This window comes from Lottia gigantea (genome assembly GCF_000327385.1).
Source record: "Lottia gigantea unplaced genomic scaffold LOTGIsca_2, whole genome shotgun sequence".
NCBI classification, from domain to species: Eukaryota; Metazoa; Mollusca; class Gastropoda; family Lottiidae; genus Lottia; species Lottia gigantea.
The window spans coordinates 2379052-2405369 of record NW_008708400.1 but is presented as its reverse complement, the minus strand read 5'-3'; the positions used below and the strand labels follow the sequence as shown (position 1 = coordinate 2405369).

Sequence of the window (26318 nt, the reverse complement as noted above, 5' to 3'; positions counted from 1 at the left end):
CACCAACATGAAACACTTGTTAATTGAATTATCATCCTGTTTGAAAAAACTCCTTAATTCGTTTTATTTTGGCTGAAATAGAAATTTTCTCTTTCCGGCTTGTGGCTTTTTTTTTTTTGCCAAGATTGTGCCAAAAAAGAACTTTTATTTTTTCTCCCTGTGGACATTGTAAATTCAATCTGTTTTCGCATTATTTCAGCTCTTGTCAACACTTTTATTATATAGCAACTGAAGCTAAATAAATTACACATTGAAATTTTTGTTTTGATTGCAATATCTTGTTCAGGCAAAATTAGAACCATTTGTGGTCATATAACTACCATTTTGTGATGCCCTGCAACTATTGGTGAAAGTTTGTTCAACTTAGATAATGAAAAAAAATAATTGGGTAGGTCTGACTGTATGTAGGGTAGTAGCACAACAAAAGAAATACAGAATGAAGCTCTACAAGAATTATTCCATGTTCAGTACCAGTATTTGAAAATATTGATAGAATAATTATTACTGATTTATCATGCAAGAGAGAATTAATATGAGATAAGGAAGTTACAATTTCTTCTCTTTAGAAAAGCTGTGTAGGAGTTATCTAAAAAAAAACTATATAGAGTCATGTTACATCATTAAAGTTAATGTTAGCCTATATAGTGTCACTAAACACCTGATGACAAGCGAGTAAAGTATCATTAAGTAGCTTAATCAATTCAATACTCAATGATGTCAAATATTATTCGTTTTGAGTTACTGAGATTGGAGAAAGAGGCTTTAAAGACGTCAAAGTGGCAATTTCACTGCAGTGGCATGTTAATCTTGTTTGTGCATTGAGCCTCGTTCTGACTTCCATATGGCTGACACGTCTATAGATCTGGAATATAAGCCAATAACAGATCGTGAAAACTGTCCCTGTTCCATTTCAGTTAGTAAAGTATGATATAACATAATATGGTAAATTGCCTATTATCTTTCATTGTATAAATGAGTGGACAGCACTTAGCTGTGGTACAACTAGTTTGAATCGAAGTTGCACAGATCATAACTGACATATCAGACCCACCCTCATTATGTGCCTTGAAAACTTTCATTTACTAACCGATTTAATGAAAACTGTATAAGTAGATCTTATAATCCCTTATTAACCCTCTGAACACTAAGAGCGACTCTAGCGCCACATAATTACTTTAGTATACCCCATTGGCCTCGTTACAAACTGATGTTACATAACACTAACGTCATACTCTTCAAGTTATATGACATGGAACCCCTGGTATATTCTTTTATTTCTTGATCGCAATGTTCAACTTCTTGTATAGTGACATGGCATTTAAAGGGACAGGTGCCAACCACTTGTATCTCAGTTTCAGAAATGGGAGTTTTTGTAGATAAGTTGTGATCAAAGTTCACCATCTAAATTTGAGTCTTCAAATCCATGTGTGTCCAGAATTGTTATAAAAGACTACTCACCTTTTCTTGAGACTTTATTATATATAGAAAAAACATATATATAAACAGAAAGTGGAATTCCTAATTTGAGGTATTTTTGAAAGAATTATGCTATTTCATACATTTCTAGTACTTTTGACAACTGTTCACATATATTTAAATCAAACCCCGAAAATGACAAAACTACCCTTTTTAGTCATACCCTTGAAGTTATTTGACTTGAAACTCGAGGTATATACTTTCCTTTCTTGACATTTAGTGTTCAAAGGGTTAATGAAATATATTTCTAGAAGACACGACAAATGCATTATCTATAAAAGTGTTAGACATGAATTATAATTTTTCTCTGTTGATTAAGTTCTATTTTAAGTTGAGTAAATGGCAGGTAGAATTGTAAATAATATCTAAATGGATACAGGTTTGATTATGATAGATTAACTGGTTATATGTTTAAAGCATGTTTATTTCATTTAAAACTTCACTTGTTGAGAATATTGTTTATACTTACTATATTATTTTCTCAATTTGATTTCCAGAAATAACACATTTTCTCTCAATTTACATATTCTACATAATAATAATCAGACGTTTTTTTAACTGAGGTTTCATTAAAGAGACAGGTTCACCATCCATTTACTAATTGTTTCTTAATCTCAGCAATATGTGAAAGAATTATAAAAATTTTGAAGACTACAGTATATAAAGATATTCTTAACCCAAATACACTCATGAAAATGGCCAACCAGCCTTTAAAGCAATTGTGATTGTGTAAGTTTAAGACCATTGGTCAGTTTGAAAATAGTTGGTAAAAACATTGCATACTGTTGAAAAAGGAGAACTTATAAGCACTAATTTATGAAAATATCAGTGACTACATGTGAGAAATATTCAGGGACACAAATGAGTAAGATTTTAATTTTTTTACCCATGACAATGTAATGTTAAGCTTTTTTTGAAGAGAAGCATCTATAAAAATAAAAATTTGTCTTCATAATACAGGTCATGACTTTCATATAAATAATCTTTTAAAATATATATATACCCTTGAAAATATTGGGTTTATTTCTTCAGTGCCAGGAAATATTTTTTATTTATTTATTTATTAGTTCTAGAATTTTATATCATTCTCTGAAGTATGCATGCTTAAATATAACAGTTTTTATATGTGATATTCCGTTCAGATAATTATACTGTATAGAATAGGGCAAGCAAAAGTTTGAAAAGTTTAGTATGTTATATAGTATTTTTTTATTTAAAGTTTATATATTTTGCACCTGAACATCTAAATCAGGGATAAATCTCAGTAAATCAAATTTTACAAAAAACTTAATGTAAATTTCAATATCTACTTTAAAATATTAATAAATTATTTATCTTTGTGCTACATAGCACACATTATCAAGTTGAAATTGCTTTTTATTAGGGCTACAACGATTCCTGAAGTTGCGATTCGCTACACTTACTGCAATCTTATTCGCGAATAATTTAATAGATATGGAAAGAGAAAACTAGTAGAAATTTTGTCACTAGCTCATGAGAAAATTTAGAAGTAAAGAATTGTGAAAGATAGTTCTTTGAGTAATGATATTTTTACAAATTTTCATGAGAAAATTATATTTAAAATATCAAATCATTACAGAATTATTATTTTGATCCAGTGGAGTGCATCGATAAGAAGGAAAGAATCACAGTTCATCGATTTATAACCGAATTGTTGTAGCCCTATTTTTTTATAGTATTCATTATGTTAAATTTCTCGTATGAAAGTTTGTTTATTTCAAATGAAAAAGTACAAAACTTTATATTTTTATCAGTAACAGTCATTCTAAGACTATCAGCACTATTTTGAAGAAGAAAGGTACAGTGGTTTTCTTGCAGAGTAAATGGTTTTTAAACATTATATGCACAAGACTTTGAATCAAAATGGAAAATCAAATCTTATAAAGAAATGTTGAGCTAGAAATGAACAGCAGCCTGATTTTTTTAATTTTATGTCAAGTGAAGACTAAATTCATTTTCAAACATGAAATAAGATTGTATTTCTGATCACACAAGTCAAAAGACAGATAAAAAAATGAAAATGTAAAGAAACAGACTTTAATAGTGCCTATATATATCATGATGATAATATACATGGAAATGTATGTTGAAACTGTTCACGTCCTACATGGGGATTTGTGTTGTGTTACCACTATTGGTTAGAATTACACAAAATCTTCTTTATAACCTTATGAATTGACAAATTTTCATAGTATTTAGTCCAAATATTATTATTACACTCTATTGTCAAAAATTTGTTCTTTCTGCATAGAAAAGCCAAAACTGACCTTCAAATAGTGTACTATTATCAATTCGTTGTCAACAAGCAAAAATGAAGTACTTTTCCATTTCTTTAAGCATACTATTGTGTCCTTGAATTAAATAGTACCAGACATCAAAAACAGTCATTAAGTACCATTCAGCTTTCTATTTTTCTTAGAATGGACCTTGAAGAACGCTTGAAACCGAAATAATAGGAAGCTGTCATTTTCAGCTTTAACTAATACTTTAATAGAATCAATTAGTGAATCAATGGATTTCCATGGATATGAAAGGCGACAAAGCTAATAGATAGATCCTAATCTGCTACTGGCTTCGCATTTCATAAAAATTCACTAACACTGTGGTTGTAGACTCCAGACCAGTCTCAATAGAACAGCTAATAGATTCTAACAGTTGCTAACATATTCTGCCAGTTGTTAACATATTCTGCCAGTTGTTAACAGATTCTGCCAGTTGTTAACATATTCTGCCAGTTGCTGATCAGATTCTGCCAGTTGTTAACATATTCTGCCAGTTGTTAACAGATTCTGCCAGTTGCTAACATATTCTGCCAGTTGTTAACAGATTCTGCCAGTTGCTAACAGATTCTGCAAGGTGCTAACCGATTCTGCCAGTTGCTAAACACATTTTGTCAGTTGCTAACAGATCCTACAAGTTGCTAACAGATTCTTCCAATTGCTAACAGATTCTTCCAGATGCTAACAGATTCTTCCAGTTGCTAACAGATTTTGCCAGTTGCTAACAGATTCTTCCAATTGCTAACAGATTCTGCCAGTTGCTAAGTACAGATTCTGCCAGTTGCTAACAAATTCTGCAAGGTGCTAACCGATTCTGCCAGTTGCTAAACGCATTTTGTCAGTTGCTAACAGATCCTACAAGTTGCTAACAGATTCTTCCAATTGCAAACAGATTCTGCCAGTTGCTAACAGATTCTACCAATTTTGCCAGTTGCTATACACATTTTGTCAGTTGCTAACAGATTCTGCCAGTTGCTAACAGATTCTACCAGTTGCTAACAGATTCTGCCAGTTGCTAACAGATTCTGCCAGTTGCTTACAGATTCTGCAAGGTCCAATTATTGTATGGATTGAGTCTGTTGTTTTGCTCTGAAGGATAATTATAACTTCAAATATAAAGAAGTGATTTCAGGTAATTACTTAACTTGAGAGCATTCAAGTGTTCAAGGCTATCTGATCAAACAGAGAGAGCAATTAGCACCCATGGCTATTATTGTTTTTTTCCTTTAATTATGTTATTACTTAGAATTGTTGACTGCTCTGATAGGATTATCATTTTCTGCATTTCCAGTGTTTGTACTGACTTTTCTCTTGATATACAATGTTACAACTTTGCATATTAATATTCCTGGTTTTAGATTCCTCGATTTTCAATTTTATATTGTTATTTCTTTTAGCGCATAGTGCAATATTCTTTGAACTGAGTACAGTATGACGTCTACTCACTTTGATTACAATAAGGAGAAGTCCTCTGTAAAATTGTTATCCAATGATTATCATAGTCTAATTGGTATCTTGTACTAATATTAAACTGTACAGTACTGTAATCAGAACAGCTATCAAGACTCAAACTTTTCTGATCAAGAAGAAAATCAATGGTGACTGGTGTCTAATATATGCATTACATTAAACTCATTGATAAGGGATTGACATGTTAACATAATTAAGTAAGAAATATGAGTTATTGTACTACAACTGACTGAGAACTCTGGACCAATATTTCATTTCAATCCCTCTGACAGTCGGGAAAACATGGCTTAGAAACTTCAAAGTCATTTCCATGTTATACTAAAATCCAACCTCAGAGCTCCAGTAAAGCAAGAAAGGCTGTAACCTGCTGATGCACCATGACTCTTGGTTTTATCAGAATTTTGTTCAATTCATATTGATTCATGAATTCAAATTCAGGTTGGAAGTTTGATCTATTTACATATCATAGGTTAGAATATGACACAGACTGACATTAATGTATGAACATTACACCATTTTGAACTGCCAATTCATCAAATAGCATGAAAATGCCTTTAAATGTTGGACAAGATTGATGATGGCAAAATAAAGTCAGCGACCACAAAGAGACAATTGACCTAAATTTTCTGTTAATATCTCTTTTATCAATCAACGTTTCCGGTGGTAATCATTCCAATGAAAATACATCAGTTTAATATTGTCTATAGTGTGTTGATTGTATCTGTTGTGGATATTGCATTAAGATATTCTCAGATAATCTAGTACTAAACACTCTCTACAGGTGTTAAATGTAATTATATTAGGTGAAAATGAAGTCTTACTTGCAAATAGTTTCTAAGGTAACAATCAAACCTATCAGTCTTCAAAAAAAATTGTCAACCATGAAATGAAATAATGTAAAGTTCTTTCTGTATCTGATTGAGCAAATGTGCAGACAACTCTGTAAAATGATATGAATTTCACCAAGTCAGCAGAAAAATAGCAAAAATTTGGGGATTTTCTACTTTGATGAACATAAACAGCATCCAAATTTTACAAGGATTGCAACTTAGGTTCACAAGTATTCTGTCTTCAAGCTCAGGTCCTCCCCTAGATTATCCATACACATTTATGGCTGGGTTGACTGCAATAATGAAGAAAGATGACTTATTTGAGGTTAAAAGTCTTTGACACACAGATCAAAAATAGAACCCTTAACCATCATTTTTTAACATAACCAAGGAAATGATATCATATGTGGAGATCAATGCCAGATACAGAACCCCTAAAAAAAAATTAAAAGGATAGAAGCCCTGTAGTATTAGCCTACTCTTTTTCAATGTCCAACTATTGAGAAATCTTTAACATTTTGTATAACAATCAACTTCCAAAAAAACTGTCAATTGAAATAAGATGTATAATGAGATAAGTCAATTGAGACATTGGATCTATTTGATAGAAGTGTAAAATAATGAATGTGAAATGATGAGATGGTAATGAACTCTCAGTATGTAAATATCCACAATAACAGAGATGGTACTTGATGACAATATAAAGGTGACTTAATCATGCTGGAGTATAATACAATTAAATCAGTTCTAACCATTGTATTGATAAAAAATTATACGTCTGCTGACAAAGCCATCAGATCTACCAACAGATGAAAGAGATGTGATATGTCTAATGGTCCCGCGCTTATCAGAGTTTACATTTTCACCGATCACAGACTGCCTGTTATTGATTGAAAGTCAATAGAATAGGTTAGAGAAATTATAGCTTTGGCAGTTGAAAAAGCAGCAAGTTTCAGATTTCTGAAATTGGTGTCAATAAGGGCATCCATTTGATCTTATTTGCGTGGGGAAGCAGTTATCTCAAATACATGATAAAACTTTTTATTGAAACAATTATTCAAACTTAACAATTGTGTTTTATCACTGTCTCGAATGTCAAACAGGATCTTGTTATTTATAAAGAAATGGTGGTCATATATCAAAGCAAGATTTTTTTAAGATATAAATACTTAGTTGTTCATTATAACTCAACTTATTTTGTCAAAAACCACTCTGATGTTATTACCACCGTTTTCATTAGCCCACATGATGCAGAAAAGTAAGATGTAAAACTCCATTCATTTTATTTCATTTCTGATGTTATTACCGAAAAAATAAGTTAACAGAAGAGGATGTCATTTAAATATTGAATTTTGTGATACATAATATATATGTGGAATTTGGTAGGGAGATATTTCAGTAAGTAATTGGTATTCCTATGGGTACTGATTGGATTACTTGACACACAATGTCATGTTATAATTTTATGGTCATTATGGAGAACTTGATAAATAAATCTACTTCATGCATTTTGGCTGATTTTTTTTAAGTAAAGAATGAGTTGATCTGTTTCTGACTCTATGATTTTGATCATTGTGGTTTTGCGTGCAGACCAGACAATACTTACTCTTTTCAAAACACCTGATGGTACAGGTACTTCTCTTTGGAGGAGTCCAATACTATACCAGTACAGCTTTTACTCCTGATTTTGCCATTCTTTGGACTAAATTTTTGATTGATGGATTGTCTTCCTTGTACAGTTTTTGTTAATAGTAAATCTTTGCCAATAAATATACGGTGCTCATTTTAGTATAAAAAGTTTTTAATTTCAGAATCAGTGTAATTTTGAAGTTTTGTACGACATTACAACATAAAACAGCCAAATCACAGATATCATTTAACAACACATACTGTACTGAATCAGAATTCCAGTCAAATCATTAGCATCCAGTTTCAGGCAGACTCAGATCCTCTTGTCTTATTTGTCTAAGCACTTGACAGTTGGTACCGCTACAGGCCGTTAGATTGTAACAGTAGGCGAAAATGTCAATTGGCAATTGTCCTTAATCTACAAGTTAAACTGGAGGTTTAATAGACAAAATGATAGTAATAGAACTTGTTACATCAGCTGAATGTGTCTGTTACCCCAGGGGAAATAACTTTCTCTCTCTTTACAATTTCTTTCAACCATTGGCATCATAATTTCTTCCTTTATCAATAAGCTTGAATGATTCTGCCACTTTATAAATTTGATTTAAGGATATTTTCTAACTAGGCTAATAAACATTCGCTTGATGACATTTTGTTGATATTAAACGGCGGCCAACAAACCATCTCTGTCATTTAACAGAGGTAAATCTAGCCCAGTAGCAAAAACAAGCTCCTGTTAACACTTGATCAGTGACATATTGTCCATAATGGATTATGGACTTAGAAGTTAAAATAACCAGGGTCAATTGTCTCTACCACAGGTACCTTGCACACCCTTTTTTTGAAACACCTGATGGTACTTTTCGTTTGAGGAGTCCACTACTATACAATTCGAGTTTTGCACGATACAGGCCAAATGCAAATGAATTTTATGTCAAGGCTGCATGGTCATTTACCCAGGGCCAAAATGTCATGCTACCACAAATATTCATATTGTCTCATATTCTTACTTTTGAAGAAAAAATTATCTTTTCATTACAAATAAACTTTCAATTGGTGATGCTGTCAAAAAAAATCATTTCTCTGAGGTTAGATTAAAAAAGGTGAAAGTTTCATTATAGAAACATGTAACTTATTACGTTGGTTATCAATCTACTGTCTACCTGTCATTTACTGATTGATTTCACACTGAACAGGTGTGGTGAATCTAGACACAATGATACCTGATAAATCTTAATTTATATTTCTCAAAAAATTTGTATACAGATGATCAGACTTGTAGAATCTGATGTAACCTATCTGTTTTACAAATTAAAAGTCTAGTTTAAATGCATTCTGGATCATTCTAGATGAAAAAGAATGACACAGTTCTATCTTTCTTTTATTGGTTAATCAAGTTTTACAGATAATTTTGGTAATTATGTGAATTGGAATATCAGCCTCAAAACAGAACTTAGATTGAATATGCTTTGATAAAATTATAAAATTTAGAAGTATAAATCACTAATGAGCATTTTTATGTCACTCATACAGGACTGGCAAATAATGTGCATCAACATCCCTTACATGTTGCCACTTCCTTGATTTTAACATTTATGATTAAACCTTAAAATATCACATGAAAACTTACATTACTTAGGTAATCACATTAGTAACCAAAATAGTTAATTAAATTGAAAACTGTCTTCTGTAATTACATCACAAGTTGTAAATTTAAACTGGATTCAGTCTATTAGATGATAACATTAGAATCTTATGTTGTAGATAAGCCAATTAATAGGACTGAAATCATTAATTTCAAATTTTGTTTTTGCCTTCTTAAAATAGCATTGTAATCTTATTATATCAAATTAAATGGGAAATTAATTGGTTTTAATGTTTTTAATGGGAAATGAAGGAGATATAAGATTCAGGAAATAGTGTGATTTGATATCAAAATAGAAAAGTGTCATGTATTTTCAATTGAAATTGGAACTTGCAGGATATAGCATTGACTCTGTCAGACTTCTTATTTCAAACTAATCGAAATAAACTTTTGTACTCTGAACAACCTTAAGAATAAAAAAACAACTTCCAGAAATTTTTTTCAGATCCTCTTAAATTTGATTTTGAGATTAAATTTGTAGTTAAGCATGTTTCTAATTAATATTTATAGAAACCTTTTATACAAAGCTCTAAAATTCAATAGAAGGTTTTGCAAGTAATAAACTAGATTTTGTTTATCTTGTAAGTAACTTAGTAATAGAGTGGTTAAATAGTCCTTTATATTTTGCAATTTAAATTTGATAGTTAATTTTAGTAGTTTTCTGCAATTGAATTCTAGCATTTTTTTTAAAGCACCATTTGATTAAAAACCAGTTCATATAGGCATTAGAAGTGACAACAATTTTGAACTGAAAAAAAATCAACTAGTGGACATCAGCTGAATTTGATCTTTCTAACTACACAATTCATAATTAGAGGACAGTATAACTTGGAAGTTAATAATCGGGTTAATTGTAAATTTTAGGTCACATTGTAAAAATTCATGTCTAGGTATTTATCAATCTTTTTAAACAAGATATTTTCATTATTTAGCCTAGAATCTAGAAAGACCTTACCTACAGCACTTCAACACTGACTTCAAACAAAACTCTTAAATAAAACTACTTACACGTACTTATGTACGACAAGTCTTCAAAGATAAATATTTAGTTTAAGTTGAAATATTTTTTGCAAAGCAAAACTGATTTATCGAACTATTATTAGCAACTTAAAAATCAAGAAATCATGATAAAAACCATGAAAATTGTATAAATAATCAAAAATAATATGATGAAGTGAAACTAACTATTGAATTCTAAATCTAAAATATGAAAGTTTTAATTTTATGTATATTAAAAGAGTCCTTAAAATGTGCCAATTCAGTAATATATTGAACTTGAAAATTAAATACCAAATACAGAAAAAAATACAGATACACGACTGTATGATTAATAGATTAAACTTTGAACAAATTCAATCCCAAATTCAGAAAAAATATTGCTGATATCAAAAACTAAAATACATGTATTTAATCCCAAATCCCCCATAATATACAGATATAAAAAAACATAGTGAAGAAAAACTTACTTTAAATTCTGAATGCACAAAATGCAAAGAATATGATAGATGTATAAACCCAAACTACTATTGAAGACAAACAAGTGGTAGTAGTAACAGTTAATAAAGTTAATAATATACTTCAAGTCTACAGTACTTCACATTGGTCTGCCCAACTTGATTATATTAATAGAACCAATCACTAGTGTTCTACCTTCTCAATTATCTCTCACAGTAGTTAATTGATCTGGTTAACTCTTTCTGACTCTCAACTGTCCCTATGTACTTGTATAGCCACACATTCCAACTTGTTTTATTGGTCAGTGATTATTGTGATGCAATGCACTATAATGTTTCAATATGTTCAAAAAGATATTGATATTTAAAAGTATTGGTTTTAGATACACATTCCAACTTGTTTTATTGGTTAGTAGGTGTCAATGGTGATACATTGCACAATGATGCTTCATTATGTTCAAAATGTACCAATTGATTTTCAAAAAAAAGTATTGATTATATGCACATATTCTGACTTGAATTTTGAACAAATTTTTCAAGTCCTGATATTTCTGCTCTATTGGTTTTAGCCAAACATTCCAATTTGTTTTATTAATCACATTGTGATATAATGCAGTATGGTGCTTCATCTTTTAAACAAATTCAATAAGAGTATTGGTTATATGAAGACATTTTAACTTTACTGTCACACAATACACTAAGATTCTCTTCAATGATCATTATATTTTAATGCGAATTTGGAAAAAATTGTACTTAATCATGAACTTTTCTGCTGTATTTGTTGTAGCCATACATTTTATGTGTTTTATTGGTCAATCAGTGTCAATTGTGATGCAGTAAGATGTTTCATCCACGATAGACATCCTCATCATGGACAGTGGTATAATCATTAAGCGACATTTAGGGTAGAGATCACATTAAATAATAGAATATAGTTTTCTGTTAACTACTCTTTATTATACACAAGGTTTCAACAATTTACATTGTCGTAATCAGATAAAAAAAAAGAATTATTTCTTTTAAAAAAATGATTCAATGGTGGTTTCAAAGGTATTTTCAGTGTTGGTTTCAAAGGTGTTTTTTCTGCCTGTTACATTAACTGTCACACAATCTTGTCGGACTATGTTATGTTATACAAAGCAGTGTCATGTCATGTCTGTTTCTGAAGACATTCTTGAATATATTTCACAGTACTGCATGATTTTTTTCCAGTATTTGATTATCAGATCATCATTCATTGCACACTGCAGGGCATTGCCCATCTTAATCAGTCCACTCAGTTTAAGAAAAATAGAAAGTAGAATTTTACTGAATTTAAATCAATATAGTGACAGGTTCACCATCAATTTTCAAATTTTAAAGTTTCAATGATGTCTTGCCTTATCTTGAGACTCTGCCATAGATAGAAACAATCCCTGAAAAATGGTGAAACAAAGCCTTTCATAAATAACAATTTATGTTAAAAAAGTATAATGTATAAATATTATTTATTCCAATTGATGCTTCATTCCTCGTTCTGTTTCCTTGTTTATTAAGTATGTAGAGGTTAAAATGATGATGGCTATTTGCTTCGATCATGGTTATCTTTATTTTTGAGACAATTTTTTCCCTAGACGTACTGTTACAATCGGTTTAAAGTACAGATCTAAATGTTTTATTTTTAATACTTTTTTGTAAGATACTACACGTGAATCAATGATCTAAGAAAATTCTTCTTTAAATTGTTTTTTGCCATTATTCAAAGCTCAATGAATCTGTCATTTATTTCTATATTCAGAAGAAGGGTTAGATGGCAGATTTCAGTGGCTCATTGTTTTTTTTTATATTAAAGTCATAATACATGCTACCAATTATTTCCAAACAACGAAGAAAAAAAGAAACAAGTTTATTTTATAAGGATAACAACTTAGATTCACAGTTAAGGATCCTTTCTACCAACTAGATGGTCCTTGGCCATACCTCTTGGCATTGATCTTTCCCGGATTATCCGTACACATTTACTGCTGGGTCGACTGGAATTATTAGTGAAGATGACTTATTCAAGGTAATCAGACTATCACATGCCGATTGAGAATTGAACCCACAACCATTCACTCGGCGTAACCATGCAAATGATGTTATGTTAAGAACCAACGATCTAACCAACTGTGCTATAGGACCTCACAAAGATGCATAAATTCATCAGATGTAGAAGATATATTTTTTAATTTAATACAATACAGAATCAGATGCGGATACCATGCAAAAGAAACAACTATATTTCACAAGATAAACAACTTATTAGATTCACAGTTAAGGATCCTTTCTACAACTTGTATAGCTTGTCTTGCAATGTCTAATAATTGTTTTCTCAAATCTTCCAAATTGTATAGCTTGTCTTGCAATGTCTAATAATTGTTTTCTCAAATCTTTCAAATTGTATAGCTTGTCTTGCAATGTCTAATAATTGTTTTCTCAAATCTTCCAAATTGTATAGCTTGTCTTGCAATGTCTAATAATTGTTTTCTCAAATCTTCCAAATTGTATAGCTTGTCTTGCAATGTCTAATAATTGTTTTCTCAAATCTTTCAAATTGTATAGCTTGTCTTGCAATGTCTAATAATTGTTTTCTCAAATCTTTCAAATTGTATAGCTTGTCTTGCAATGTCTAATAATTGTTTTCTCAAATCTTCCAAATTGTATAGCATGTCTTGCAATGTCTAATAATTGTTTTCTCAAATCTTCCAACTTGTATAGCTTGTCTTGCAATGTCCAATAATTGTTTTCTCAAATCTTCCAACTTGTATAGCTTGTCTTGCAATGTCTAATAATTGTTTTCTCAAATCTTCCAAATTGTATAGCTTGTCTTGCAATATCTAATATTTGTTTTCTCAAATCTTCCAACTTGCATAGCCTGTCTTGTAATGTCTAATAATTGTTTTCTCAAATCTTCCAAATTGTATAGCATGTCTTGCAATGTCTAATAATTGTTTCTCAAATCTTCCAACTTGTATAGCATGTCTTGCAATGTCTAATAATTGTTTTCTCAAATCATCCAACTTGTACAGCTTGTCTTGCAATGTCTAATAATTGTTTTCTCAAATCTTCCAAATTGTATAGCTTGTCTTGCAATGTCTAATAATTGTTTTCTCAAATCTTCCAACTTGTATAGCTTGTCTTGCAATGTCTAATAATGGTTTTCTCAAATCTTTTAAATTGTATAGCATGTCTTGCAATGTCTAATAATTGTTTTCTCAAATCTTCCAACTTGTGTAGCTTGTCTTGCAATGTCTAATAATTGTTTTCTCAAATCTTCCAAATTGTATAGCTTGTCTTGCAATATCTAATAATTGTTTTCTCAAATCTTCCAACTTGTATAGCTTGTCTTGCAATGTCTAATAATTGTTTTCTCAAATCTTCCAACTTGTATAGCTTGTCTTGCAATGTCTAACAATTGTTTTCTCAAATCTTCCAAATTATATAGCTTGTCTTGCAATATCTAATAATTGTTTTCTCAAATCTTCCAACTTGTATAGCTTGTCTTGCAATGTCTAATAATTGTTTTCTCAAATCTTCCAACTTGTATAGCATGTCTTGCAATGTCTAATAATTGTTTTCTCAAATCTTCCAACTTGTATAGCTTGTCTTGCAATGTCTAACAATTGTTTTCTCAAATCTTCCAAATTGTATAGTTGTCTTGTTTTTCATTGACTGTTTTTCATTAGTCTCAATTTCTAAATATGGTTTTTATTGACTTCCTTAGTGTTAATGGGTATTTTTAATGTTTGAGTTCTACAGCGTTACTGTCAATTTGAGCATGTTATCTATTATTGCGTGATACAATTATTATATTTATTTCTCACTTTTCTGCTGTCCTGTCATATTGGGTTTTCAGCCTAGTGGTTACAACATATAAACATTATCTTTTTTCTGAATATCACATCTTTTTATTGTGTTTTAGATTGTGATTGGTCCAATCATCTATCAATTATTGGTTGCATTTTTGTTCCCTATTTTTCTGACAGATTTGATTGGCTTTTAATCGGTCAATTCAAATTATCGCATTAGTTCTACATTTTGCGTTTTATTTGTTTTTACGTATTTTCTGCTGTCCCGGAAGTTTTTCCAGGTTTTCCTTGAGTGGTTGATTCGGATTGACCAATAACATTATTTTCATTTAAGGTAAAATGATTATGGGAGGTTTATTTTTGACAGTTTTCAATTGATTTTTCCTGTATTTATCCAATCAGATTACTCAATTTTTATGGTAAAACCTGAATTTTTATATGAAACTCTCTACATTGTTAAGTGAATTAAGTGTATTCTTATCTAATGATTATCCAATATGAATTTTAATTTGCAAAACCACATGATATCAACACCAACATAGGAAAATTATTTAACTATTATACTGAATGTTGCATTTATGTATGTCTATGTAGAAAGAAAGAAAAAAACAGCCACATTTTTTACAAGGTCATCAGACAATCGTACACCAACCAAGATTATTATGTCCCTAATATGTTACTATGTATATAATGTACACAATTACTTTAAACTCATTCTAAGGGCAGGGTCAAATTAAAGATTTGGAACTTGACTGTGTTTCTAAATTCTAAAACAGTAATAAAGCATGGAATGAAAATAGTATTATGAAGTGGTCTATGCTTTGTGTTTTATAACCTTGAAATGTATACTATGTTTTTTAATTGGAAGAATTTCATAGTAGCCTTAATCAGACTTGTATATATGATAGGACTGCTATCAATCTTAGAATGGTTTTTTAATTACATAATAATTACATTTTAACAGTAAACAACCCTGATTCAATGAGCACTCCCACTTTTTTTTTTGCTGAATATCCATTAGGTGTCAAATTCATATTTAAATAATTCTGTATGTAATGAACTGCTATTAATTTTATAGTTGTTTTTAATAACATAATAATTACATTTAAATCTCACAACTTTTTTATGTAAAAATCTGATATGTGTCAAATCCATATGGTTTTAAGTATTTGATACAGTTTTTTTTTTTTTGAAAGCAGGCAAAAACTTCTGATAGTGGGCTTATCACTTGCTCTTGATGATAGTAATTAAATGGTAATAATTTGATTTTTATGACATATAATCAAGTAAAAGAATGTATAAGTGAAAGCTGTCAAATACCTTTATTACCATTCACTATCTTGGTGTCTGCATCATGCCAACTTGTTCAGGGTGTGCATTTTTTACAGTGACAGAGATTTTTCCAGATATACTGAGAAGGTAAAAAGGGTACACATTATACATGCTTGCGCATTATATTCAGAAATATACAGTAATTACTTACAGCTACCTCTGTGGATTTTAAAGTTTAAATTTTCATGTCATAAGTTTTGTATCATAATTTTTGTGTAAATTGGGCATGAACGGTAGAGATAAAATTAAAAATCATGATGTTTTACTTTTCACCACAAGACCACCAGAAGATTCACCACAAGACCAGACAATTAATATGATTTAGCAGTATTGATATCATGTAATCAAACACTGTAAAAGTTAAGAAGATCTTTGTGTAAACTGACTACTAGTATAGTCAGTAATTATTGTCTTATTGTAGAACCAAAGATCATACTTATTGGCCTAGAACACACTGCATTCAATCCAATATGTCAAGCTGTACCTGCTCCAATACCAAAACAAAATACAAGTTTAAATCTTAAATAGTAATATAGTTTAACTTTGATTATGTTGATGAAATGGTAAGCATGGGTCTTAATCTCAATCAGTGTGTAAAAACTTTGAATAACTCATCTCTCCACATTATTCCAGTTGACCTAACTGCAAATGGGTACAGATAATCCAAGAAAGTTCAATACAGAGAGGTTGGTCGAGGACCAGCTGCTAGAAAAGGTCATAAGTGAACCTGACTTGTTATAATTGTCAAAAGTAGTTGTTTCTTTTTTTTTCTTTTTCAGTGATTGAAATGTTTTGAGCCTCCTTAAGACACACATGATATTGTGTTTTATAAAGTTAGTTTGCAGCATAACATAAGTCTTTCTTCATCATCAGTCACCCAAACTCTAGTGGTATTTTACCACTCTACAGAAAAAAGACTACAATGGTCTGAAGCCAATCAGTTTCGAATGGCTATCTCCATATTTAGAAACTATATAAATTCAAGAGTAGAGAAATCATGAAATTTCTGGATCAGTAGTGCTACAACCTCTCTTGACTACAGAAATGTCCTGAGGAAAGAAGTCTTTTTTGTCAAAAGAAACCCTTCTATTCTACTTGTTATAGATGTTGTATTGATAATATGGAATATTAGTAAAATACAATCAGTCAATTTTTTGCTTTTAGCATTTTTACCAATCCTTTCAGTTATCTCTAATACCTCCAACAGAACTTTATATATTTTACCCCTTTTACATTTAAAAATTATGGTTTCTCAGAACAGACTCAATGAATTGGTATTATGTAAATGGTTAACATTCTCATAACAGTTTACATATTGTCTAATAGGCGATCTTTACGTTTTCTTGTGTAATTTCATCATTATTCAGTGCCATGGTTGATTATTTTGTGGCGACTACAAACGTTTAGACTATTTTTAACTTCTTCAATAAGAGATCCACAGATAAATGTGCTAAGAATGGTTTTCATTTACACTACAATTGAAGAACAGTTCTCAGATCAGTTGATTTTACTGTCAGGTTAATGGACATGTTTTAATGTGGCCTTGTCTGGACTGAAACAAAATGCATTTTGGTACTCTGATGTTGGAGGGGCCATGGTTTTAGAATCATACACTTATTGCTCTTGATTTTCAGGTTTCAGATAAAAGAAACTAGTTTTAGTGACAGGAAATCAGACTAATTGGAATGTTCTGCTGTAGATTTGGTCAGCATAAAATTGAGATGCAGTTTATTATGAGAAGATCATTAAGATACAATCATAGTTCAATAGTTCATTAACATTTTTAGATATAGACATAATACAAGTGATGTTGAAAAATCTCTTATTGCATGGTTGAAGTTAATACCTTCACAGTTTTTTGTTGCTGTTTTGATGTCAACTTTAGGTCAAAATAGTATGTTAAGGCTTATACAACTAACTTGGAAAATAATGTGGTTTCTTTTGAAACAAACAAAATTCACGACCTCCTATGCTACAGAAAAGGCAAGAATTAATAGTGGAAGTCTCTCACACAGTACCTGGTCTTTTTCTTTGCAAAATTTGTAGTTGTACAGCAGGATTTTATTTAACACTAATTCACTTAATTTCACTGTTGTCTTTTCTGCAATTCCAAAATGGTTGATAACGTTTCTACATTATTTTCTAACTTCTTATCACTGTTATTAACATTAAAACATGACAATATATCATTTTGAAATTGTTATGTAACATGTTAGAATGATTATTGATTACAGCCACACAGAGAGTTTTCCATTAAACCTTCATATCATGTAATAGCTTTTTAGTTTGGTGATTTACAACTGATGATATTTTTACGCAAAGATGTTATCCATTAGCAGTTATGTCCCTTTATTTCCGATATTTACAGACTTTGATGATTAATGACAGAATTGGGGTAGAAACAGTGATAAATCTTGAAATAACCCACAATATTTAAGGATTTTTGATAGGTTTAATGTCTTGCAAATACTGTGGGTAACATTATTCCAAGATCCAGAAGATTTCATTTGAAATTTTACTAGACATTTTAAAACTTTTATTTTGCATCAGATGAAATGTTAAGAACATGGTCTGAAACAGACTTTTTTTTAATGACTAGCAACTTGCAACATCTTGGACAATATGTTCAATTTCTGAATTTAGTTGAATTATGTGCGATTTGAAAGATTTGATTTAAGTAGAAAACAACCTGCATGAGTGTTGTATCTATGTTTTATCATGCAATATAGTGAAAGACCGAAAACAAATACCCATTTTCTTCTGGGATAACAGCTTTCGTTTACCAAACCTTTTGGCATTAATCAATCCTGTCTTACCCGTAAAGGTAAAAAAAAAGTAGATGCCAAAGTATATTTAATTTTGATGTAAAGTAGTGGGTCAAATATAATCTGTTTCTGTACATGACTAAAATCTGAGTTGATCTCCATCAAACCTGATCTATCTTCTTTATTGAAGAGTGATTTTATAACTTACAACTGAGTACCAGACACATTGACAGATTGTATTGTGTCTTATCTTGATAGTACTTCTAACAGTCACTTGATACTTGTATTGAATTCTGTGTTATGTCTTTCTGTTCTGTACTTTGTTACTGGTTGAATATCAAATACAACTAAAAAATTTACTGGTCTGTTCAACCTTAGCATCAATATTTATAATTTTCTGCACAACTCAGTTTCAGAGTGATATCAGGTCTTGTGGAGTGTAAAAAAAAGCCCCACCCTGCTAGCTACCAATAAAAAATCCAAAAACTCAAATGTCTTCATCCAATTCTGTAACCATTCATTCATTTGGTTCAGATTGTCTTGTCAGTAAAAAAATTCCAGATGGATCTTTGACTTGAAATTTGCAACATTTATTAATGACATTGATAAAAAAAAAAGACATGAATATTGTATTGTTATGCACTGACAACTTATCAGAATGTGATTAAAAAAAAGAATACGGTAATTTTCTTAGAACAATGTATAATTGTAGAAATTTATGGATTTTTTGTAGATCACCTGGTAATCAAGTTTGACATGATGGACCATGGTATTATATCAGCTGGTATTATAACAATTAAAAGTCTTTATCTGTTAAATCTCTCAGTCAGAGTCAGTCAGCATGGCCTGTGATCTTCTCTGTGAAGTCCAGAAATAGTTGATATTAGAGGATACTAGTTAACTAGTTATCTGTAAATGATTACTGGTACTATACTATGATATTCCACTGATTATTCTAGATTCAGTGAAGGTATTAACCACCTGTTGTGAAGATTTTATAATTGGCTACCTGACTACCACCATGTATTCCGTCCAATTCTCATATCCTGTCTTTCTTGTGATTAGGTTTCCATGAGTGAGCTTGTATAGTAACTCGAATATTACTTTGATACCCTAACCATTAATAAATGAGCTAAAGTCAATTTGTAAAATTAATGATGATTTGTGTGTGCATTGCTTGGACTGTAAGGGTTCATTTGAAAAATTGGCAGACAATGGGGTACATTATATTTTGAGATCACCACGTATGTACCACGATAAATTGCAACTGTACATTACATGGCAGAAAGAGCAAATTTTTGGTAACCATGACAATGAAATATTGTTATGTCATGTCTAAAGTTTGACATATCTCACTGATCTGTTTTGGACAGTGCACATAGCTGATAATTGTAGTAACTTAAAAATAAACATCAATGAAATTTACTGACGTAAAAACTCCAATTAGATAATCTTTTTGATAAAATTTCAACAGGAGGGTTCAATCAAAATAGTGTAATGTTAAAAATGTTGGCAATGATTTTGATAAATGGATTTATGGGGGGTTATAACACCTGTGAATCTGTTTTATAGTGTTAATAAGATAGGTAAAAAATGTGGTAATAGTTTTTGTTTCAGATATCTGAGTGTTACTGTTAAGTGTTACAATTGTACCTTTTTGGCCTAATGAACCAACAGTTACAAATTTGAAGGTCTTAATTTGTATATTTCTTTGGTTCAACAAAATATTCTCACTGTTGAAATAATTAATACATCAATTGTAGAGCGATGTAGATATGCTTAGATTAATAGGATTTCCAGAATTTCTATGAATGTCACTATAACAAAACCATTTGGCTTGAATTGTATTTGCATTTGTTCAGTTTTTCTGGAATTACAAGAATTCTGATATATGAAATTGATTGATTGAGTGCTTATGAAAGCTAATATAAATACAACCACAAATTAAGTTTGATCAAGTAGTTACATACATGTGAATAAGCATATTTCAAAATATTTTCAGGTTAAATTTATGACAATTTTGACAATTAAAATTTTACATACTGCTCCTTGAAGTTTTTGAAAATAATATTTCTGTTGGGCTTTTGAATATATATATCTATTTTTCATTCTAAGAAATAATAGCGAAATTTTGAGTCCAGACAGACTTTATCAGAGTATGGTGTTGGCAGTCTGTTTATATTTTGAGATTTATTAGGTTATCTAGCCATCATATGGCTTACCTATTTGTAAAGTGATATAGTTCTCCAACTTCTATGTTAAAATCTGGTAAAAATCAGTTTGGTCAACCCATAGCAATTCCAGAGATCTGAAATTGAATATTAATAATTAAACTATAACTGTTTCTCAAAGCCTCCCAAGAATAGAAATATCATCAGAGTTTCCTACAATTACTTGGAGTGCAGAGTAAGTTAGAGGTCCAGTGTTCAATCCCAGCATAGGTTGAGATAATACCTTCGGATATTTCATCCGGGTTTCATCCTGTCATTGATGCCTGTCTGAGAGCTGGCATCGAAAAAGCATTTAGTTGCTTGGATGGGACAACAAACTTAGGCCCTGTGTGCTACAGTATGTTCAAGTTAAAGATCCCTTGATAGTTAGAAATCCAAAAAGAGTAGGCTAATATGCTTCCCTCCTAACTAACTACTCACATTTTACACTCCATGGCATTCAGTAGACCGATCAGGTACTCAAAAATAGGAGATAATACTACTGTGATTGGTAAGGATGGATAAAATATTTAGAAGACGATATGCCTTTAACAAGTTAGAATCTCAGCTGGCCTAAGAACTAAAGCCAGATTTACTCCAATGGGATGTAATTGGTATATATTAGGATTAAAGTTATTTCATTTATTACCTTCAATGACTAAGTACCATCTCAATTAATTATAATCTTTTCTTAATTCTCAACTATACTACCTTCTCGGTGTTAATAATATTAATTCTTGACCTACAGACATTTGAGAATTACAGGAACATTTATAGACCAGATCTCATTACATTAGACCATCTGGAATTGAAACTTTTCCCTTAATGATGATAAAGATTTGTGAAGGCATTTCAAAGAATAAAGCTCTAAAGCCTGGAGTGTGGAAATCAATATTTTAAAAATCTTTTCCTGTTTTCTTTCAATAAATTACATATTATTTTAAATTTAATTATAAATATATTGATTCATTCTATTTAAAAAACCTAGATAACAATATGTTATTTAGTGAATTGAGTTCATAACAAACTTTGTTATATATATAAACCTGTCAGACTTTAATTTATTCCCTTTTACTTTCATATCATCATTTAAATCTTTGCCTTGTCTCCAAGGTATGAGTACACATGTTTGGTTCATCTTATTCTGTTCCTTAGTGACATCTGACTTTTACTGTTGATTTTGGATTTAATTCTTTATATTTTTTTATATTACAGTGGATGTATATTGTACCAGTTGTGATATTAATGATGATAGCTACCTCAGCTGATCCTAATGCTCAAGGTGGTGGAAGATAGAATGAACACTTATCCAGACTTTTCAATCCTCAGCATGCTAAGAATTTATAATCTTTAGTATGATCTTTCTACTTCATAAAGAAGCATTAAATGTATGGTTATACTTACTAACATAACATTTCATATGCTGTTACATTCAGCAATAAATAATACAGTTAATAAAATGAGAAGTATTTCCATGTTTCCTGTGTTTCTGAATGTTTTGTTTTGGTCTTGGTCTGTCTAAAAATCATCATCATTGTGTGACTTTGTAGACTCCTTTGAATTCATTTTGTCCATGATTTCCACATGCTTTAAATCTGGATATCCATATGCTAAATTTTCAGGTCATTGTACATACTCACATAAATTTGCTGTCGTAATAGATGTCTGAAATTCTGATGCTCTCTTATGGAAATTTCTTCTATTTTGAGCCTGGCTGAATTTCATCAATATCAATACTTGAATAAAGAAAATCAATGCCTAGTAATCTTGAGCCTTTGCTTTGTTTCTCACAATTTTAAGATTTTTTTTTAAATAAAATTAACTACCATTTCAATTTTGTGCATGATGTTGACATGTTTATGCTTGTAAACTTTTTTTTGAGAAGAAGGGCCTGGTTGTTGTTGATTTCACATATTCAGTAACATCAGTTAAATTTTGTAACATGTTTTCAGCCTTATTTATATAATAATTATGTATATTATCTGATCATGTATGATTGTGGATGTATTTTTGATGTTACAAAACTTGGTTATCAGTATAGTCTAAATATTATTTAATTTTTTATAACAGAAATATCAGAGGCTTTATTCTCAAAAACTTAACTTTAGATGATTAAGTGTTCCAGACACAGTCATCAGATAAAAAGATTTTAAATTTATTTTTATTATCAAATCAAATTACTGTATTTCTTAAAATCTTGATTTTTACCTTGGCAATAATTACAGCTTTTACACTTATTCATCACTAGACTTCAGTATCTTTGACCATCACTGGGTTGTAAAATTTTGAGTAGATACTGTAGACAAATTCAATATAATTGCATTGGACAAGCCATGACCTGTCAAAAGGTCTGGTTTTAGACCCCTGATGAATATGAGATTAGTAACATAAAAATACAGAGGTTGAAATATTTTTCGGAAGGGCCAAAATTCGAAAATGTAACTATTATGTTTCCTGACAGTCAATTTGGACCTAAATTGAATAACAAATAGTTATTAAATATGTTTCTTTTTTGTATGTGTGTATATTAATTGTCTCTGATGTATATTTAATTTGCTAATAAATGTTTATTGTAACTTATGCTCTTAAATATGTACAGACTGCAGCACAAAGGGTTTCCATCGCCCCATCCAAACGTCTAGACATTATTTCACTGTTAGCCCCAGTTTACATCATGGGCAAAGGAAAACCAGATATTATCACTCAATTGTACTATTATTAAACTATACTTGGATTGTGCCCCAGACTTCCCTGGGTAGTGAAAAACTGTACAATATGGACATTATCATGTACAGTCTGTAGTCGTTTTTATACGCCCACGTGAAATGGGAGCGTATATTGTCGTCACCCATGTCGGTCCGTCCGTCCGTGCACAATTGCTCGTAAACACTCTACATGGCACAATTCTTGACTGATTTCAACGAAACTTGGTATGTTGTTTGTAATCACCCAAGGATGGACCCTATTGAAAATCAGAAAAATCGAAAAATATTTAGTATCAGTTATTGCCCTTGTTCTTAAAACACTCGTAAACACAGAAGGCACAATTCTTGACAGATTTTTATGAAACTTGGTTATATTATTCAGTATCGTCTAAAGAAGTATGACTGAAGGTTGAATATTTCAAACAGGTAATTGTTACTGTATACTGCCAAATATTTTTATTTAAAATCATAGCTGCCAGTGGCAGCTATCTTTGGATCATGGATTCTATTCTTTTTTTTCTTTATTAAATTTTCTGATGCTTCTTACAGCTTGGATTTGTTAAGCAAACAACATAACAGAGATCGTGTGGTCAGAGTGTGACATTTTTCAATCATTACTCTTTGACATCAATAATTGGTTGTCATTACCATTGGACACGTTATTACCAGACTTGGATTATAGGAATAGCTCTCGGATTGACGTACATATATTACCATCAACACCTTTATGCTTTTAATCAAATTCATAGACATGTAATTCATTTGAATTAAGTCTGAAGTACTAGCAACTTAATTTCCTTCCAATGGTTAATCTTTATAGTTTTAATCTATTCAAATAGATAGCCCGACTGATAGTGAATCACACAACTTACGAGTTTTAATAGAAAAACATCCTTGACACAACCACAATCATTATATCAACCTTCGATCTGGCAATAAGGATGCCGTGTCTAAAGTAGTTAAAAGGTGTAGTGTGACAAACTTGCTACACTATAGCCTGTATCTCCATAAGTCTCAAAGATTCCATACATCAACTCAGTAATAGCCATGGACAATACACCACCAGCCATTGACAGCAAGAAACATCACAACTAATTTCTAACCATCAAGAGACTTTACAGAGTCACCAATATGAGACCACATGACCATCAGCTAAATATTCACCAAAATCAGATATGGACAGCTTCACCAAACTAACACCAGCTAAAGCCGTATAGCTAAACTATACTGACAACAACAACAGAAATGATTTGAGGGTGAATTGGAAGGGGCAATATGGGAAGAAACCGCTTTAAAGACAGCAGCTGGAAACAACTCAATTAAATCAAACAAGAGAGAAAGGTCACCGAATTGTACCAAAACACACGACCATGGAGTACAAATTCACAAAGTCAAACATATGGCCAAGGCAGCTACCCGAACACCAGCTTAAAACTAAAACACATCGTCAGCTATTTACACAACAACTGCAGCTGCAGTAATAGTAACAACTGCTTTTTACAAACTTAATTAGAAGTGTTGTCCAGTAATCGGATCTAAGGTTTTCCTCGTTCAAGTAATGATCTAAATCAGGTTTTTTTTACAAGTTGAAAATTATTATGTGGGCAATGGACTACAAGTCAATATAAATATATACAATTTATTATGGCGAAAAATATAACATAGGTGCATATCGATTACATACGTATACAAATTAATGAAAATTGTAAACAGTTAGAAGGCAGAGTTTGACACGAAATTTATTTTAATTACTAAGAAAAGCCACAAAAAAATAAATAAACTAAAAAACAACAATTAAAACCAAAAAAGGGTGAAAGGGTGGGAAGGAAATGAAAAAAAGAGAAGTGTCTCTTTCGAGTGTCGCTGAACTAATAAAAATTGAATAAAGAAAGCACAGAGATAAACGAGTGAACGTTGAATAAGATCAACGGATTAAGAGTTAACTACAAGTACTTAATAAACTAACCGATTAATGTTCAAAGACTGGATTCAGATAGAGGGTTAAAGATATGAAAGTTAAAGAGGCTAACCTACGTTACTTATGATAACATTTGATATATAAATTTAAACAATTTAATTTAAGGGTAATAATAGAGATATGGAAAAGATAATGTAACGGTAAGTCATAGAGCCTACTACTAATGTACTATTATTGGAATTGTTGGTTAAGCTTCGGGATTCTTTTATATTTAAGTCCCCGAGGATCCACTTTAATGACAGCAAAATCAAGTTCATAAGAACAGATAGAGGTTGACACATGCGAGAATGTCATATTTAATTGGCAACTAGACTGTGGTCAGAATGGGCGTTGGTGTAATTTTGTGGAAATACTTGCATTCACAACGTTTTACAAAGAATTCTGCAAAAAAGAAGTGCAATCAGGTCTGAAACCTATTCGTTTCTGCTACAATATCTAGAAATTAGCTAAATATTCCAGTGTGTTAAAATAGTTTTAAAATTAAGACATGAAAGAGGTTCTGAATAGGGCATTGTCGTGACTTAAATTCTTAACAGCATTACCGGTCGGATATTAACTTCCGGTAGCTTGACTGTCAATAGCCAGTGAAATGAGTGATTGTCTATACGCAATAGATTCAGTTTTAGCTGGATCTATATATCTGCTTGATTACCCACCACCATGGTGTTTTAATGGAATTAAATTATAGTTGCGGTCA

At 30.9% G+C, this 26318-nt stretch overlaps 1 protein-coding gene across 1 annotated transcript in view; it reads left to right on the top strand.

Annotated features, from left to right (window-relative positions):
• Nucleotides 1-23517, top strand: part of LOTGIDRAFT_228275 (hypothetical protein) — a 38726-nt gene extending 15209 nt beyond the window's left edge. The window contains exon 7 of the mRNA XM_009053278.1: nt 22154-23517. Coding sequence (XP_009051526.1) covers nt 22154-22234 — 81 coding nt within the window. The 3' untranslated portion in view covers nt 22235-23517. The remainder of the gene's footprint in view (nt 1-22153) is intronic.
• Nucleotides 23518-26318: the final 2801 nt, after the last annotated feature.